This window comes from Hypanus sabinus, chromosome 9 (genome assembly GCF_030144855.1).
Source record: "Hypanus sabinus isolate sHypSab1 chromosome 9, sHypSab1.hap1, whole genome shotgun sequence".
NCBI classification, from domain to species: domain Eukaryota; kingdom Metazoa; phylum Chordata; class Chondrichthyes; order Myliobatiformes; family Dasyatidae; genus Hypanus; species Hypanus sabinus.
The window spans coordinates 154314476-154330668 of NC_082714.1; the positions used below are offsets into that span (position 1 = coordinate 154314476).

Here is a 16193-nt window from a genome sequence, read left to right on the forward strand (position 1 = left end):
AGTAAGGTCTTTATATACTTCTCAATCAGCTGATTGGACAACATTTCAGCCAAGATCGAAGAGCTCAACCCAACCATCAACCACCTGAGCTACAAATTATTTCTATTTGCATAATGGCTGGGGACACCTGTCATGTAAAGACGCTACCCAGAAGAAGGAAGTGGCAAACCACTTTGGTAGAAAAATTTGCCAAGAACAATTATGGTTATAGGACCCTGATCACCTATGTCATGTGACGTGGCACATAATGATGATGTCATATGACACAACACATAATGATACTGGATGGCTGAGTGTATACCTTGCCTTCACTTCCTTTTGCCAGCAACGCCCCGGAGAAACGTGACATTAACGCCACGTTTACATTGATGCAACAGAAGGCAGAAGAAGAACAGAAGAACCTGTGGAAAGGTTTCCTTATCTGCATCCCTTACGCTGCGAGCATCGGAGGAACTGCCACGCTCACCGGGACCACACCAAACCTGATTCTGGTCGGGCAGCTGAAAGTGTAAGGTGCAAGTGGACTTTTCAACATTGCTTTAACAAACCATTATCCCTCTGCCTGGGGGAACTGTGGAGGTGGTGAATCAGAGAAATGGTGGTGTAGGTGTTTCTCTGAGGCTTGGCTTAAGGTAGTGTGGAGGTTGGTGTAACGCCATTACAGTGCTAGCAAACCAAGGTTTGATCCCACTGCTCTCTGTAAGGAGCTTGTATGCTCTCCCAGTGACACTGAGTCTCCTCCCACATTGCAGAGGCTTATGGGTCAGTAGGTTAATGGGTCACATGGGTGTCATAGGTCACAGGTTAATTGGGCTGGTTGGCCTGTTACTATGCTGTATCACTAAATAAAAATAAAATAGAATGGCAGACAGACAGGAAGCAAATCACTGCTTCTAACCCATGTTACGTGTAACCTGAGATTACTTACCATGACTGTGTGTACTTACTGTCCATTATGCAGCTGGGGATTCGGGCAGCAACGATGGTCCTCCATCCCTGCCGGTCTTCATCATGTCAGTAGCTTCCTCTTGGTTTTCACGCCTGTCAGTCACACAAATCCCAGGTGGAGATTCAGGGATTCCATCGCACTCAGATGTAGAAGGATTCTTCATTGCCATTTCCATAACAATTTTGTTTGACCAGTCAGGGTTGTTATCCCTGAGCTGAAACCCCAAACCTAGAGGATCAGTTGACCGCTCTTAGTCTGGCTTCTACACTTTGACCTGTTTGGCATGGGTGACCCTACCAAGTGCCAAAGCATAAAGCTCTGACTCCAGCCAACATAGCTCTCCGGGTCATTGAGGCACGCAAACCTCCAAACCCTACTGTCTTTGCTGATGATTGTATTTAAAATGCCTACTTCCATCCTACTTTATTCGTATCTCTGTTCCACCTTCTCTTTCACTTTGCCTTCACGGATCAATTCCAGAACCCTCAACACTTCACATGGAAGCTGCCCTCTCATTTCCATCGTTCAAAATCAAATTCAATGTTCATTAGTTGTAGGCACGGGTGCAATGAAAGTCACTGAGTGCAGAAAGTGTTCTACTATTTAAATGATTTTAGAGAATGTTGGAAATATTAAGCAAGTCTGGCAGCCTCTAGGGAAAGAGTAAAGGAGTTAATGTTTCAGGACAAACACCCTTCAGAGTAACTAAGAAAGTCGTCATCAGAGATCTTTACCATCCAGGCCATGCTCTTTTCTCACTGCTGCCATCAGGTAGAAGGTACAAGAGCCTCAGGACTCGCAACACCAGGTTCCAGAATAGTTACAACCCCTCAACCAGCGGGCTCTTGAACAAAAACCCACTTGCCCGTCCATTGAGATGTTCCCACAGCCAATTATCTCACTTTAAGGACTCAGAGAAAGTTCAGGGATCTCACTCAGAGAAAGCAGAGGGAAGAAATGCTCAAGATTTTTTTCCTTCTCTTCCTTATATCTGCTCAGCTAGGATAGTAGAGTTACCGGGTAGGAATGTGCAATGCTGCTCTTGTGGGATGTGGGAAGCCAGGGAGACCCCTGGTAGCCCTGACCACTAAAACTGCAAGAAGTGCATCCAGCTGCAGCTTCTAACAAATCTCGTTAAGGAGTTGGAGCTGGAACTGATGGAACTCCAGCTCATTTGGGAGGCTGAGGGGGTGATAGACAGGACATACAGAGAAGTAGTTACACCCAGGGTGCAGGACACAGGAAACTGTGTGACAGGAAGTGCAAAGGGGGTAAGGAGCCTGTGCAGAGTATGCCTGTGGCCTCAACAGCAGGTATGCCATTTTGGATACAGTCGGGACCTAACAGAGGAAAGTCACAGTGGTCAGCTCTCTGGCACTGAGTCTGCCTCTGTGACTCAGAAGGGAAGGGGGAAGAGAGGCATGCTGTGGAGAAAGGTGATTCATTAGTTAGGGGAATAGACAGGAGGTTCTGTGGGTGAGAACAAGATTCCTGGATTGTATGTTGCCTCCCAGGTGCCAGGGTCTGATATATCTCAGATCAAGTCCTCAGCATTCTTAAGAGGGTCGACAACCAGAAGTCATGGTCCATGTAGGTACCAATGACGTGGGTAGGACGAGGTTCTGCATTGGGAGTTCAGGGAGTTAGGTGCTAAGTTAAAGGGCAGGTTCTCCAGCATTGTGATCTCAGGGTTGATACCCGTGCCACGTGCTAGTGAGGCCAGAACTAGGAAGATTATATAGTTTAATATGTGGCTAAAGAGTTGGTGTAGGAGAATTTTTGGATCATTGGGCTTTCTTCTAATATCCCAGCGGGAAGGTTTGTTCATGCTGCACCATGGGGTTTAAATGAGCATTCCAGGGTGATGGGGACCAGAGTGCCAGAATAGTTAGCAGAGAGGTTGTGGAGGCAGATATCGGTAAGACCTCAGACAAAGTTAGGAACCAAAAAGTTGAACATGGTGCGACAGAATCGAAAAGGGTGAGTACTGGACTGAATGTGCACGATATATGGAATAAAGTCGGTGAACTCACAGCAGAATTACAGATTGGCAGGTATGTGTTGCAATGAGTGAATGGAGCGAACCCAAGTGCAGGACACAGGCACGGAGACTGAGTTAGGATGCTTATGCAGACGTGAACGTTGAACAGCAACCAGGAGGGATCTTGACACGGAGCCTTGACACAGAGAGATGGAGTTTCATAGATAAATCTTGAAATTGGAGCAAACTTAGAACACACGGTCCTAAGTGGCTGGGAAACGTTAATTACCACACAGACAAAACCAACTATCTGGTGACTAGTGGTTGTAACGCCGGGGTTCTTATGCTGCAGATCTTGATGGAAACCAGGTGTGTCAACATCAAAGAGAATTAGAAGCAAATGGGAAATTAGTGGTTGGAGCTGTGGCACAATCAAAGGAAATTTGGAGAAAGATAGGGAATTAATGATCGGGACCGTGGCAGTATAATGTTGTAGGCATCGCTGAATAATGGCTGAAAGATTATAGCTGGGAGCTTAATGCCCAAGGATGCATATTGTATTGAAAGGGTAGGCAGGAAGGCAGAGGTGGTGGCATTTGCTCTGCTGGTAAAAAAATTAAATTAGATCATGAGAAAGAGGTGACATGGGGTCAGAAGGGGTTAAATCATTGTGCATAGAGCTGAAGGAACTGCAAGGGTAAAAATACCCTGATGGGGGTTGTATACAGACCCCCCCCCAAACAGAAATAAGGATGTGGCCTACAAGTTACAGTGGGAGATAGAAAATGCATTGTGAAAGGGCAATGTTACAATAGTCATGGGGGACTTCAATATGCAGACAGATTGGGAAAATCAGTTTGGTGTTGGATCACAGGAAACAGAATTTCTAGAGTGCCCACCAGATGGCTTTTTAGAGCAGCTCATGGTTGATCCCACTAAAGGATCAGCAATTCTGGATTGGGTGTTGTGCAATGAACCAGAATTGATTAGAGAGCTGAAGGTAAAAGATAACCTTAGGGGAAATGATCATAGTATGATTGAATTCACCCTGAAATTTGAGAAGGAGAAGCTATAGCCAGATGTATCAGTATTACAGTGAAGTAAAGGGAATTACAGAGGCATGGGAGAGGAGTTGGACAGAATTGATTGTTAAAGAACACTGGCAGGGATGATGGCAGAGCAGCAATGGCTGGAATTTCTGGATCAGAAGGCACGGGATATATATATATATATATATATATTCCAAAGAGGAACAAGAATTCTAAAGGGAAGATGACACGACCATAGCTAACAAGAGAAGTCAAAGCCAACAAAAAAGCCAGAGAGAGAGCAAATAATAGAGCAAAAAACAGTGGGAAATTAGAGGATTTGGAAGCTTTTTAAAAACCAACAGAAGGCAATTAAAATTATTAAAGATAGAATATGAAAACAAACTAGCCAGTAATATTAGATAATACCTAAAGTTTCTTCAGATATATAAAGTGTAAAAACAGGAAAATGGGGTTAAGAAGAAAATGGATTAGCCATGATGAAATAGTGGAGCAGATTCAATAGGCTAAATGGCCTAATGCTGCTCCTATGTTTTATGGTCTTATGGTCTGTCTTGCCTCAATTCATGCATGTGGAAGCTTTGATTCATACCACCCTTTGGAAACACGCGTTGGAAAAAGAGTTAGTGATACCCCCTATCCTAACCTCTCTTCTCATGGCTCCTTGGGTAAGGAAATCAATTTTAAAGGTTTGCAAATGATATGATGTGAATTAATATGTTTCTTCATGTTATGAGACTGAGGACTAATCTTACTCTGTTTCAGTTACTTCCCTGGCAATGACATGGTGAATTTTTCCTCCTGGTTTATGTTTTCCTTCCCTCTCGCCATCATCTTTCTGATCATCGGCTGGCTCTGGATCGCTTTCCTGTATGGAGGATTCGGTAGAAGGTATCTAGAGGAACAAATGAAATGGAAGCAATCCTGAGTTGAAATATTTCTTGTGTACCTATGGTCCAAGTTTTAGTATGTTCATCTGCCCCCATCTCCAAACGTTATCCCTACTGATATAATCAGCTGAAGGAGCTCAGCAGGCCAAACAAAATCTGTGCAGGATTATGCAACTTTCCAGCAATCTATTTCCACCCACAGATCAGAATCAGAATTGTTTTATTCCTTGTAGGTGAAACCCAACAAAATTGATTGTGGTTCATAAAACACAGGCAATGCAATAGTAACCAACAATTTACAAGACAATAGTGTAATCAACAATGATCAGAATGGTCACATGTGCAAATGTCAATAATTAAGTAAGTTAACATATGAACAGACTCGATAATTATCAACATAACAAGGAGATCACAACAAACCATTTAGTGGATGTTGTGCAGGGACAGTTAGGGTATCACAACTGAGTGAGCTGGATATCTACAGGGAAGAAGCTTCAGAAAGGATATGTAGTCCTGGAGGTGGACTTGTAGCACCTCCCTGATGCATGGCTTGACCCGCTGAGTTCCTCAATCTGATTGGCTGCTCCGGCCACTTGTGTTTCCTTTCCGCTGCCAATATCGAACAAAGTGTGGGTGGGAACTAAAGCCTCAGCTGGACCTAGTGGTTCTATTTGTGACTCATTTCATGCATATCTGTAATTCTTAATTTATATACCTCTGTAACCTACTTGGAATCATTGAGCACTACAGCACAGAAAATGGCCCTTTGGCCGAGACAGTCTGTACCAAACTAATACTCTGCATAACAGTGTAATCAACTTGCATCCAGACCATTGAGCCTCCTATCGCTTCTGTCCATGTACTTACCCAAACTTCTCTTAAACGTTGAAATCAAACTGCATCCGCTGGCAGCTCATTCCACACTCTCAACACCCTGAATGAAGAAGTTCCCCCTCAGGTTCCCCTTAAACAGTTCACTTTTCACCCTTAACCTATGACCTCTAGTTCTAGTGTCTCCCAGCCTCAGTGGAAAAAGCCTGCTTGCATTTACCCTATCTATAACACTCACAATTTTGTATACCTCTAGCAAATTTCCCCTTGTTCCCCTACACTTCTAACCTATTCAACCTTTCCCTATAACTCAGGTCCTCAGCAGTGTCCTTGTAAATTCTGTCAATACTTTTTCAATCTTATTGATAACTTTCCTGTTAGGTATGTGGCCAGGAAATTTGCGTCAAGGTGTATCTGAAAGTATAGTTCTGGGTTCTGAAAAGCAAGGAAAAAAGAAATGCAGATGCTGGAAATCTGAAATAAAAATAGAAAATGCTGGGAATAATCAAACAGCATATGTGGAGAGACAAACAGATTGTTACTTAAGGTTCATGAATATTCATTAGTTTCAGGCTTACTTGCTTTGATTTGAAAATCATCTAATGAATTCCACCAAAATGCCTACTTAGGCTACGTCCACACTAGACCAGGTAATTTTGAAAACGCCAGTTTCGCATAAAAACGATAGGCATCCACACTTTGTGCTTTTAAAAATATCTCTATCCACATTGAAATGGAGATTTTGGCGAATCTCCTCCTGCTGCGCATGCGCAGGACACATCTACCGAAAACAAGCGACATGTTTGGTGTTGAATCTCGCTGTGAAGACAGTGCATGTTTGTTCAGTTTCAGACTAGAGAAACTTAAACAACGGGCAGCTGTTGGCTCTTGAGCAGGAGGACTTAAGCGTGAAAAAAAAACAAATACTGGAGCACATGGAGGTATCCAACAGGGAGTTCACGGACGGTATGACCCAGCTGATGACGAACATTGAAAAACTGACTAACTCTGTTGCATTAATAAAGCACCTTGTTAAATGTATAAAACATATCTGCATCAGGGTTATCTTGTATTTCTATACAATGTGACATTAGGCTGTTACACATCTATTGTCAGAGAAGTACTTGCATAAATAGGTAAACCACCTTCATACAAGCAAGGACAGAAAACAGGGCAAAGTGAGTATACTTATTTATTCAGTAAGTTATAGGTCAAAGTATTTGGTGAGTACATTTCTAACTCTTCTGGCTTCAGTCTTGTTGCCGTCTGTTCTGAAATTGTTAGGTTGCGTACAAGAAAATAATGAAATGGCGCGCTGCTGTCACAATCTGTTCCGGCACGGCATGACAGCATTTTTAGATTCCTCTGGTTACCCCGTCCACACTGCTCTGGCCAAGTGGCGTTTTCAAATTTACACACCCTGGAGAGCATTTCTGAAAAGCTCTAGTTTTGGGGGATGAAAACGCCATTTTAGTGTGGACGGAGGGTAAAAACAAAGAGGAAAAGCTTCGGTTATGGATTTATCCGGTGTAGTGTGGACGTAGCCTTAGAGGAATACCCTTACAAAGCCAACTTGTTAAGCTTTGTAACTCCAAATTGTAAAACTAATTGAAAGAGAAGCACAAAGCCAGAACCTGCATGGTTTAGTTTTGTTTTCACTTTAAGTGTGGCATGTATAGGCAGTCCCCGAGTTACCAACTTCTGACTTACAGACAACTCATACTCATGAATGGAGGGAGGAAAATGCCATCTGCCATTTTAAGTCGTTGCCGTTAACACTGTGTTGAGTGTGTAACTTTGTATTTGGCTTAAATATTTCTTTGCAAGATTCACCCTGATCCCCCTTTTCCAGTCAGCACCACCCCACTTGTCCCATTTAACCTGTCTCAGTGCAGGTGGACTTTAGGACTCAGAGTGACCCACTGCCCGCGGTTGCTGCTGTATTTTTTTTAATTAAGTGTGATCGTGAACAATAGCCAGATCAGAAATGTTGATCAAGTCAACTAGATCCTAAAGAGAACTCTAATTGGCCAATCAGACGGTTCACTGCTGCTCAGCGATAGAACATAAAATCTGCAGTTTTCTGTTCCATTGATGGAAAACGATCACAATTGAAAATAAAGTGGAATTAATAAAACGATTGGAGAGAGGTGAAATGTCATTGGTCATTGGAAAAGCTTTAGGCTACAGTCAGTCAATGATCTGACCAACTTTAAAGGATACAGGTAAAGGATAAAGTGAGAATAATGGAGCATGTGAAAGGCCCTGCCCCGATGAAAGCTACAATTATTACTAAGTAACACAGTGGTTTAGTTATTGAAGTACATATGTTTCTTAAGTGTTTTATATGCATAGAAAGGTAAAATATATACTATATACTAAGTCAAACGTTTGACAAACTGATGCTAAATAATACCGGATGTATCAGTTCCGACATGTACAAATCCGACTTAAAGACGAACTCGGGAACGGAATTTGTTCGTTACCCGGGGACTGCCTGTACTTATGATGTGATGGCATGATGATGTACACCATTTACGTAGTTTTACATATAACCTGTAATATGAATTATTTAAACAAACAATGCTTAATCAAACAATATATTTACAATATTACTCAAATATTAAATACACAACTGATCTAAGTTATAGGGTGATGCACCATCAATAACTCACACTGAGACGTAAGGCGAGATATCGGCTTTTATTGACTGGAAGAAGGAACCAGGAGTGAGTGTCCATCATACTATGTCCTGGAGACTGAGGCCGAGCGTCAGGCCTCAGATCGCCTTTATACAGGGGCCTTTGGGAGGAGCTACAGGAGCAGTCAGCAGGGGGCGTGTCCAGACAGGCACATAGTTCACCACATAGGGAAATGTTAAATAAGTTAGGACTTCATTCCCTGGAGTGCAGGAGAATGAGGGGAGATCTTGTACAAAATTCAGGCAAATGCATGCAAGCTTTCCCCCTCAGGTTCGAATTAGAAGTCATAGGTTTCGGATGAAAGGTGAAATAATTAAAGGGAACCTGAAGGGGAACTTCCTCATTTGGAGGCTGGTGAGTGTGTGGAACGAGCTGCCAGTGGAATTGGTGGATGCATGTTCGATCTCAACATTTAAGAGAAGTTTGAGTAGGTACATGGATAGGAGGGGTATTGAGGGCCATGGTCTGGGTGCAGGTTGATGGCCAGCACAGACTAGATGGGTGGAAGGGCCTGTTTCTCTACTGTAGTACTTTGACTATATAATGAGATAACAATTACAATATAAATATATTATGAATTCCATATTAACTTTGAGTTATTTATTGACTTCTTACAACTGGGCTTTCTCCTGTTGTTTGGTGGAAGGTTGTTAAACACAATAATAAGATGCAAGGATAAAATAGACAAAGGTATACAGAATTCTCAGTATAATATGTTGATCTTTATAACCTAATTTAGACCATGGTTTCAAAAGTTTTAATTCACTACCACCCTGTTGGTTTCTGTTCTGAAGCTTTGCTGTATATGTCGGGGTGACAATTCTCAAGTTTCCTTTTTTCCCCCACTTTCTACCCCTTCCTTTTAGGTCATGTGGCAAGAAGTCAAGCGATAGTGAGGCCGAAGCCAGGGTGACGGATGTGATAAAGAGCGAGTACAATAAACTGGGACCAATCACGTAAGCATGGATGATCTACAACGCTGACTTGTTTTTGTCTTTTCTCCTGTGTTGTCAGGCTGGGACATATTAAAACATTTCCGCTCCACTTTTCTGAAATCCATGCAGCATTTGGAATATGTGTTTAAGAGTAGTCACCCCGCCTGCAAAAGGTTGGCAATTTATTATCGGTAACCTATGTTGCAAAATGAGGTTGCCACCACCAATATAGATGGTGACTTTTTCTCTCTCTCTCTCTCAGCTCTCAATTGTAATCACATCAATCCAATACTTGGTCTCTATTAAATCTAATAATTCTCATTCCCAAAATCACATTCAATCTCCACCGTAATGAGCAGGATTTCCCAGTGGCCTCCAGTTTCAATTCGACTTCCCATTCCCATTCCAACGTGTCAGCCCATGGCCTCCTCTACTGCGACAATGAGGCTACACTCAGGATGGAGGAGCAACACCTCATACTCCATCTGGATAGCCTCCAACCTGATGTTATGAACATCGATTTCTCTAACTTTCAGTAATTTCTCTCCCCTCCACCTTCTCCCTTTTTCATTCCTCTTCCTCTCACCCCTTCTCCTCACCTGCCCATCAGCTCTCTCTGGTTCCCTTCACCTTCCCTTCCTTCCATGGTCCACTCTCTTCTCCTATCAGATCCTTTCTTCTCCAGCCCTTTACTCCTTCCAGCTATCAGTTCCCAGCATCTTGCTTCATTCTCCCTCCCCACAGCCCCCACTCACCTACCTTCCCTCTCACCTATTACCTTGCTTGTACTCCTTCTGCTCCCTCCACCTTTTTAACTGCAGCTTCCTCGCCCTTCCTCTCCATCCTGATGAAGGGTCTCAGCCCAGAATGTCAGCTGTTCATGCTCCTCTATATGTGCAACCTAATTTGCTGAGATCCCCCAGGATTCTGTGTGTGTTGCCCTCACATTCAGTGTAACTTCTATTAGATATACATTTGGTTCGTTGTGTGCCGTGTCGTACTGTATGACGTGAGTGATCATGCTCTTGATCATGACTGTTCTTGGTAAATTTTCCTACAGAAGCGGTTTGTCATTGCCGCCTTCAGGGCAGTGTTTACACAAGACCGGTGACCCCAGTCATTACCAGTGCTCTTCAGTGATTGTCTGCCTGGTGTCAGTGGACTTGTGATGTGGAGCAGCTGCTCATACAACCTTTCACCACCTACTCCTACGGCTTCGTATTGGGAGTAGGGGGCTAAGCAGATGCTACATCTTGCCCAAGGGTGACCCACAGGCTAGCTGAGGGAAGGAGCACCTTACACCTCCTTTGGTGGAGACGTACCTCCATCCCACCAGCTACAGTAGATGTAGACATCCTGTTATCACTACACTGAAGAGTCAGTTACTTCACCAAGAGAGTTCTTCTGAAATTCTGTGGTAAAGTGGGGAAAAGAGTGGGAAAACTGAAGGATAGATGTGTTGTAAAGCACCTTCTGGGAACCAATGACTGGGAAAGGTACACACAGTAGAACTCATGATATCCAAGAAAATTAAGCAACTTCCTAGTTGTATCTGGAGTGGTGAGAAGAACCCCATGGTCCTAGGACAATCATGCTCATGGAAAGACCATGATCGCCCACGTCATACGACACAGTTCATGGTGATATCTACTATGCACCAAATCCATGGGACAGACTAGTGTAGTGTTGATGGAGTGACCTCTTTTGGATGAAGTCTTAAATTAAAGACCTGTGCGAAGACATAGGTCATCTTGAGTAGATATAAAAGCTATACCAAAGAATTGTAGGACAGATTTAAGCGGTGTCTTAACCAGAATATGTGTTTAAAAAGTAGGCAGATACTCCCTGCCTGCAAAAGGTTAGCAACTTATTCATTTTAAAATCTTTTTTATTAATTATTATGGAAGATTAACAAAAAAAAATACATTAAGTCAACATGTCATTATGTGCAATAAGGAATTAAATTAGCAAATAATAGATTAACAAAGCTAAGCAATATATCAATAATAAGAAGAAAAATAAAGTGTTAAGAATTTTTTTGAAAGAAAAAGAACCCCTACTAACTTAAAAAAAGCCCTGGAGCCATACATCATACATACAAGCTTCCATTAAAAAAACATCAATCCGCCAACTCAAATCCATTTAAAGAAAAATCAGAAGGAAACCATATTAATGAACTCAAATCAGATGATAGTAGCGGATGGAGCAGAAGCATCTTTCCATTTCAACAAACTAGCCCTTCTGGCCAATAATGTAACAAATGCAATTACATGTTGGTCTGATGGAGAAATACCATGAATATATTGAGGGATTATACCAAATAAAACTGTCAATTTATTAGGTTGTTAATTAATTTTTAAAACTTTAGAAATTGTAGAGAAAATAGACTTACAAAAATGTTTCAGTATAGAACACGACCAAAACATATGTGTAAATGTGACTGTCTCGGTTTTACATCTGTCACACTGACAGATGTAAAACATTAGGAAACATTTTAGACAGTCTCTCCTTTGTCAAATAGTAATGATGTATGATTTTAAATTGAATTAAAGACTGATTGGCACAAATCGAAGAAAAGTTAACCAACTTCAAAATCCGCAACCAATCTTCTGTTATCAGGGTCATGTTAAGCTCTCTCTTCCAACCTTGCTTAATCTTAAGTGAAGGGTAATTGTGCTGTTGTAACAATAAATTATAAATTTTCCCAATAAAACCCTTCACTAAAGGATTCGTTTTAAAAATAATATCTAACAGGTCAGAATCTTGTATATATGGAAAATTACTCAAGTATTTTTGTAGGAAGTGTCTGAACTGAAGATATTGCAGGAAATATGAATACAAGAGAGAGTATTTAGTTACTAATTTCTCAAAAGACATCAAATAGCCATCTTGGAAAAGATCCGTGAAGGAATAAACTCCTTTATTCCTCCAAAGAAGAAAGGTAGGATCACTGAATAAAGGTTTAAATAAATAATTTCGATAAATTAAACTAAAAAGTTTAAATTTTTTGAGATTAAAAAACTTACAAAACTGGAACCAAATTCGTAATGACTGCTTAATCACAGGATATAATTTAAATTAGTAATTTTGGCCAGTTGTACAGGTAGAGAAGCTCCTAATAATGAGGTTAAGTGAAACTGTTTCACAGCATTCAGTTCCAAATCAGCCCAAGGTGGTTGTTCATTTCTATCAGCTCAATACTGTAACGTATATTAACAGCCCAATAATACATTCTTAAATTAGGCAAAGCAAGACCTCCATCTTTTTTTAATTTCTGTCAATGATATTTACCAATTCTTGGTCTTTTATTATTCTAAACAAAAAATGAAATAATAGAGTCAACCTGATCGAAAAACTTCTTAATTTAAAAAAAGGGATATTTTGAAATACATTCAATATTTTGGTAAAATCATCATTTTAACTGCATGAATTTGGCCGGTTAACGAAAGTGTAAGTGGATTCCATTTACAAAGGTTAGCAACTTATTATCGGTAACTTATTTTGCAAAGTGAGGTTGAGATCTCCGAACCAGCATCATCAACAAATAAGTCATTTGATTATTGTCACATTACTATATGCATAGATTACCGGCTCTGTTTCCTACATCTCTATAACGTGAACGTTTTATTGTTTTTTTTTATTTGCATGCAGTGCGGAATGAGCCCTTCTGTCCTTTCGAGCCATAATGCCCAGCAACCCCCCCTATCCCCCTCAAGATTAATCCCTTTACAATGTCCAATTAACCAACCAACCGTTACATCTTCGGACTGTGGGAGAAAACCGGAGGAAACTCACATGGTCACGGAGAACGTACAAACTCCTTTCAGGCAACAGCGGGAATTGAACCCAGGTCACTCGTACTGTGAAGTGTAGTGCTAACCACTGCGCTACCGTGCCACCCTGATTTCAAATGGATTCATTAGTGCATAAGATGCATTGACCTGTGTTCATCCAGTACCTGGTTTGGGGGAAAAAATTGCTTTGGAACGTTCTGAAATGCTTTATAAATGTGTCTTTGTTCTTCTCTCCAGGTTTGCAGAGAGGGCAGTTTCAGTTTTCTTCTTCTTATTCGCGGCTATGCTTTTCTCAAGAGATCCAAGGTTCATTCCCGGATGGGCCATTTTGTTCAGAAAGGGGTAAGGAAAACTTCTTTCTAAGTTATTAAGCTGAAGTGCCAAAGTAAAAATATTTTGAAAAAAATGCATAGCAGAAATGGAGGCAGAAATTGGTCATATTGCCTTCCAGTTTTATCTGATAATTTAATAAAAATCATGGCTGTCCTTCATCTCAATTTCAGTTCATACCATTGATTTCTTCAACAGTCAAAAACCTGTTAATCAACAGATTTCAAAATATTCACAGACTGAGCATTCACAACAAAAAGAGTAGAAAATTAAATAAGATTACACTTGTCTGAGTAAAGAAACTTTTCAGTATTGTTCCAAAAGTCCATTCCTCTAGTGTGGGTTGACCATCCACAGATGTTGCTCAACCCACAGAGTCGTTCCAGCAGTTTGAAAAAAAATTCCTCACACATATTTGACTGAATTTCCATTTCCTCCTTCCTCAGAGGTGGAGTCACCAGTAAAGATCAACTCCCTTCTCTAAGCTTTGTACAAACTCTTTTCCAGCTATATAACTGACGCGGTGACTGGAATGACGTTCGTTATTGTACTATGCTTCTTCCCATCCCAAAAGCCTTCGCTGAAGTGGTGGTTCAATCCAAAAGGTACGTCAACTACTTTGGCCAAATTGTGGAGGAGATGAGACTCTTGGAAGGAAATAGTCAGGAATGTGGGAGATAAACAATCCCAGTGCAGTTTCAGCCAGGAGTTACAGAAACAGAGGGGAAAACCAAAACAAAACAAAAAAGGAAAAAGGAGCAGGAATCCATCAGTCAATATGCTGGCCTCAATTTCTCGCACATGGATGAAAGAAAAAAGGCGGGCTATGTGGAAGGGAAGGGTTTGATTGATTTTGGAGTAGATTAAAAGGTTGGCTCGAAGTTTGTGGGACAAAGTTTTGTTCTGTAGTGTTCTATGTTCTATGAAATTTCCCTATAACTAATTCCTTAATTTTATAAGATATTAATCCATCTCCACTTTAAATATACAGATTTAAACAGATTTCTGTGTAAAAAGCAGTAACGTTAGAAGAACTGAGAAACTTGGGCTTCTGTGGGGAGAAAGGGACATGGTTAATTTTTTTAGGTTGATGACCTGTTGCCAGGAACTGGACAATGACAGAAGGGAGTGAGGAGGGGTGAAAAATACAGAAGCATCTTGTATGGTGCAACACGACAGAAGTTCTATGTCACATGGTGTGATGGTGCAAGCCAGATGTGGGTGGGTTTAGAAACAACGGGTGGAGGTCACATCATGAAGCCCATAGCATTACAGGAAAGATTCTAGCATGGATAAAGCAGTAACTGTTTGGCAGCAGGCAAAGAGTGGGAATAAACAGAGCCTTTTCTGGCTGGCTGCCAGTGGCTAGAGGTGTTCCACAGAGATGTATATTGGTACTGATTTTTTTTTACGTATATGTCATTGATTTGGTTGATGGAATTGATGGCTTTGTTGCAAAGTTTGCAGGTGACAGGTAGTTTGGAGGAAGTAGAGAGGCTACAGAAGGGTTTGGACAGATTAGGAGAATGGGCAAAGAAGTGGCAGAGGGAATACAGGTTTGGGAAGTGTATGGTCATGCACTTTGGTAGAAGGAAGGAAAGGCTGACTATTTTCAAAATAGAGAGGAAATACAAAAAATGAGGTGCAAAGGGACTTGGGAGTCCTTGATGCACCATCAATAACTCTCTGAGACGTGAGGCGAGATATCGGCTTTCATTGACTGGAAGAAAGAAAAAGCAGCAATTGACCACCATGCTACATCCTGGAGACTGAGAGGCCGGGCTCAGGCCTCAATCGCCTTTATACCGGGGTCAGTGGGAGGGGCCACAGGAGCAGTCAGCAGGGGGGGCATGTCCAGACAGGTATATGTAGTTCACCACATTCACCCCCCCCCCCTTTGTTTTAAAAGAGAGTCCCCATGGGGCGAAGTTTCTTACAAGTATATTTACAGGTTAAGTCTATCAGGTGGTCGAATCTGTCGCTGCGATCTACGTAGCACCGGCTGTGATTGCACAGGTGTTGGTGGTGATTGCACCGGAGACGGTGCTGGTTCCGGCCTGACTGGAGGTGTCAGCCCACTAGGCGTCAGTGATCCCTCACGCGTGTGCGAGGCGCCTGGTATATGCGCGTGCGAGGCGCCTGGTATATGAGTGTCGTGAGGAGTCTGTGTAGGGCTCGGTGTGCGCAGTGTCACCTCGGGTACAGGGTTCATAGTTACCGGAGAGTGTCCAGGGTAGTGGTCTGCTGCTCCTGCGGGTGCCAGGTCGCGGACGGAGACCGTGTCCTCCTGCCCATCAGGTAAAACCACGTAGGCATACTGGGGGTTTGCATGTAGAAGGTGAACCCTTTCAACCAGCAGGGAGTATTTATTACTCCTCACATGTTTCTGGAGCAGCACTGGCCCTGGGGATGTCAGCCAAGCCGGTAGGGTGGTCCCAGTGGCTGGGAAAAGAAAAGAGGTGCTCATGAGGGGTGGCATTAGTGGACATACATAACAGGGAGCGGATAGAGTGGAGTGCCTCAGGGAGGACCTCCTGCCATCGAGAGACCGGCAACCCTTTTGACTTAAGAGCTAAAAGTGTGGCCTTCTCCCTCTCCACCTGTCCATTTCCCCGGGGATTATAGCTCGTGGTCCAACTAGTAGCAATGCCCCTAGCCAGCAGGTACTGGTGCAGCTCGTCACTCATAAAGGAGGACCCTCTATCACTGTGGATATAGCAGGGATATCCGAA

The 16193-nt window shown here is 42.2% G+C and overlaps 1 protein-coding gene across 4 annotated transcripts in view; it reads left to right on the plus strand.

The window, feature by feature from the left end:
- The window catches only part of slc13a3 (solute carrier family 13 member 3), a 64632-nt gene that overhangs the window by 22853 nt on the left and 25586 nt on the right, over window positions 1-16193 (plus strand). For all 4 annotated transcript variants that reach the window (XR_009514137.1, XM_059980845.1, XM_059980844.1 and 1 more), the window contains 5 exons: window positions 326-508; window positions 4745-4870; window positions 9269-9358; window positions 13369-13473; window positions 13969-14066. Coding sequence is in view for 3 of the 4 variants with exons in the window: in XM_059980845.1 (XP_059836828.1) it covers window positions 326-508; window positions 4745-4870; window positions 9269-9358; window positions 13369-13473; window positions 13969-14066 (602 nt within the window). In the remaining variant the exon portion in view is untranslated. The remainder of the gene's footprint in view (window positions 1-325; window positions 509-4744; window positions 4871-9268; window positions 9359-13368; window positions 13474-13968; window positions 14067-16193) is intronic.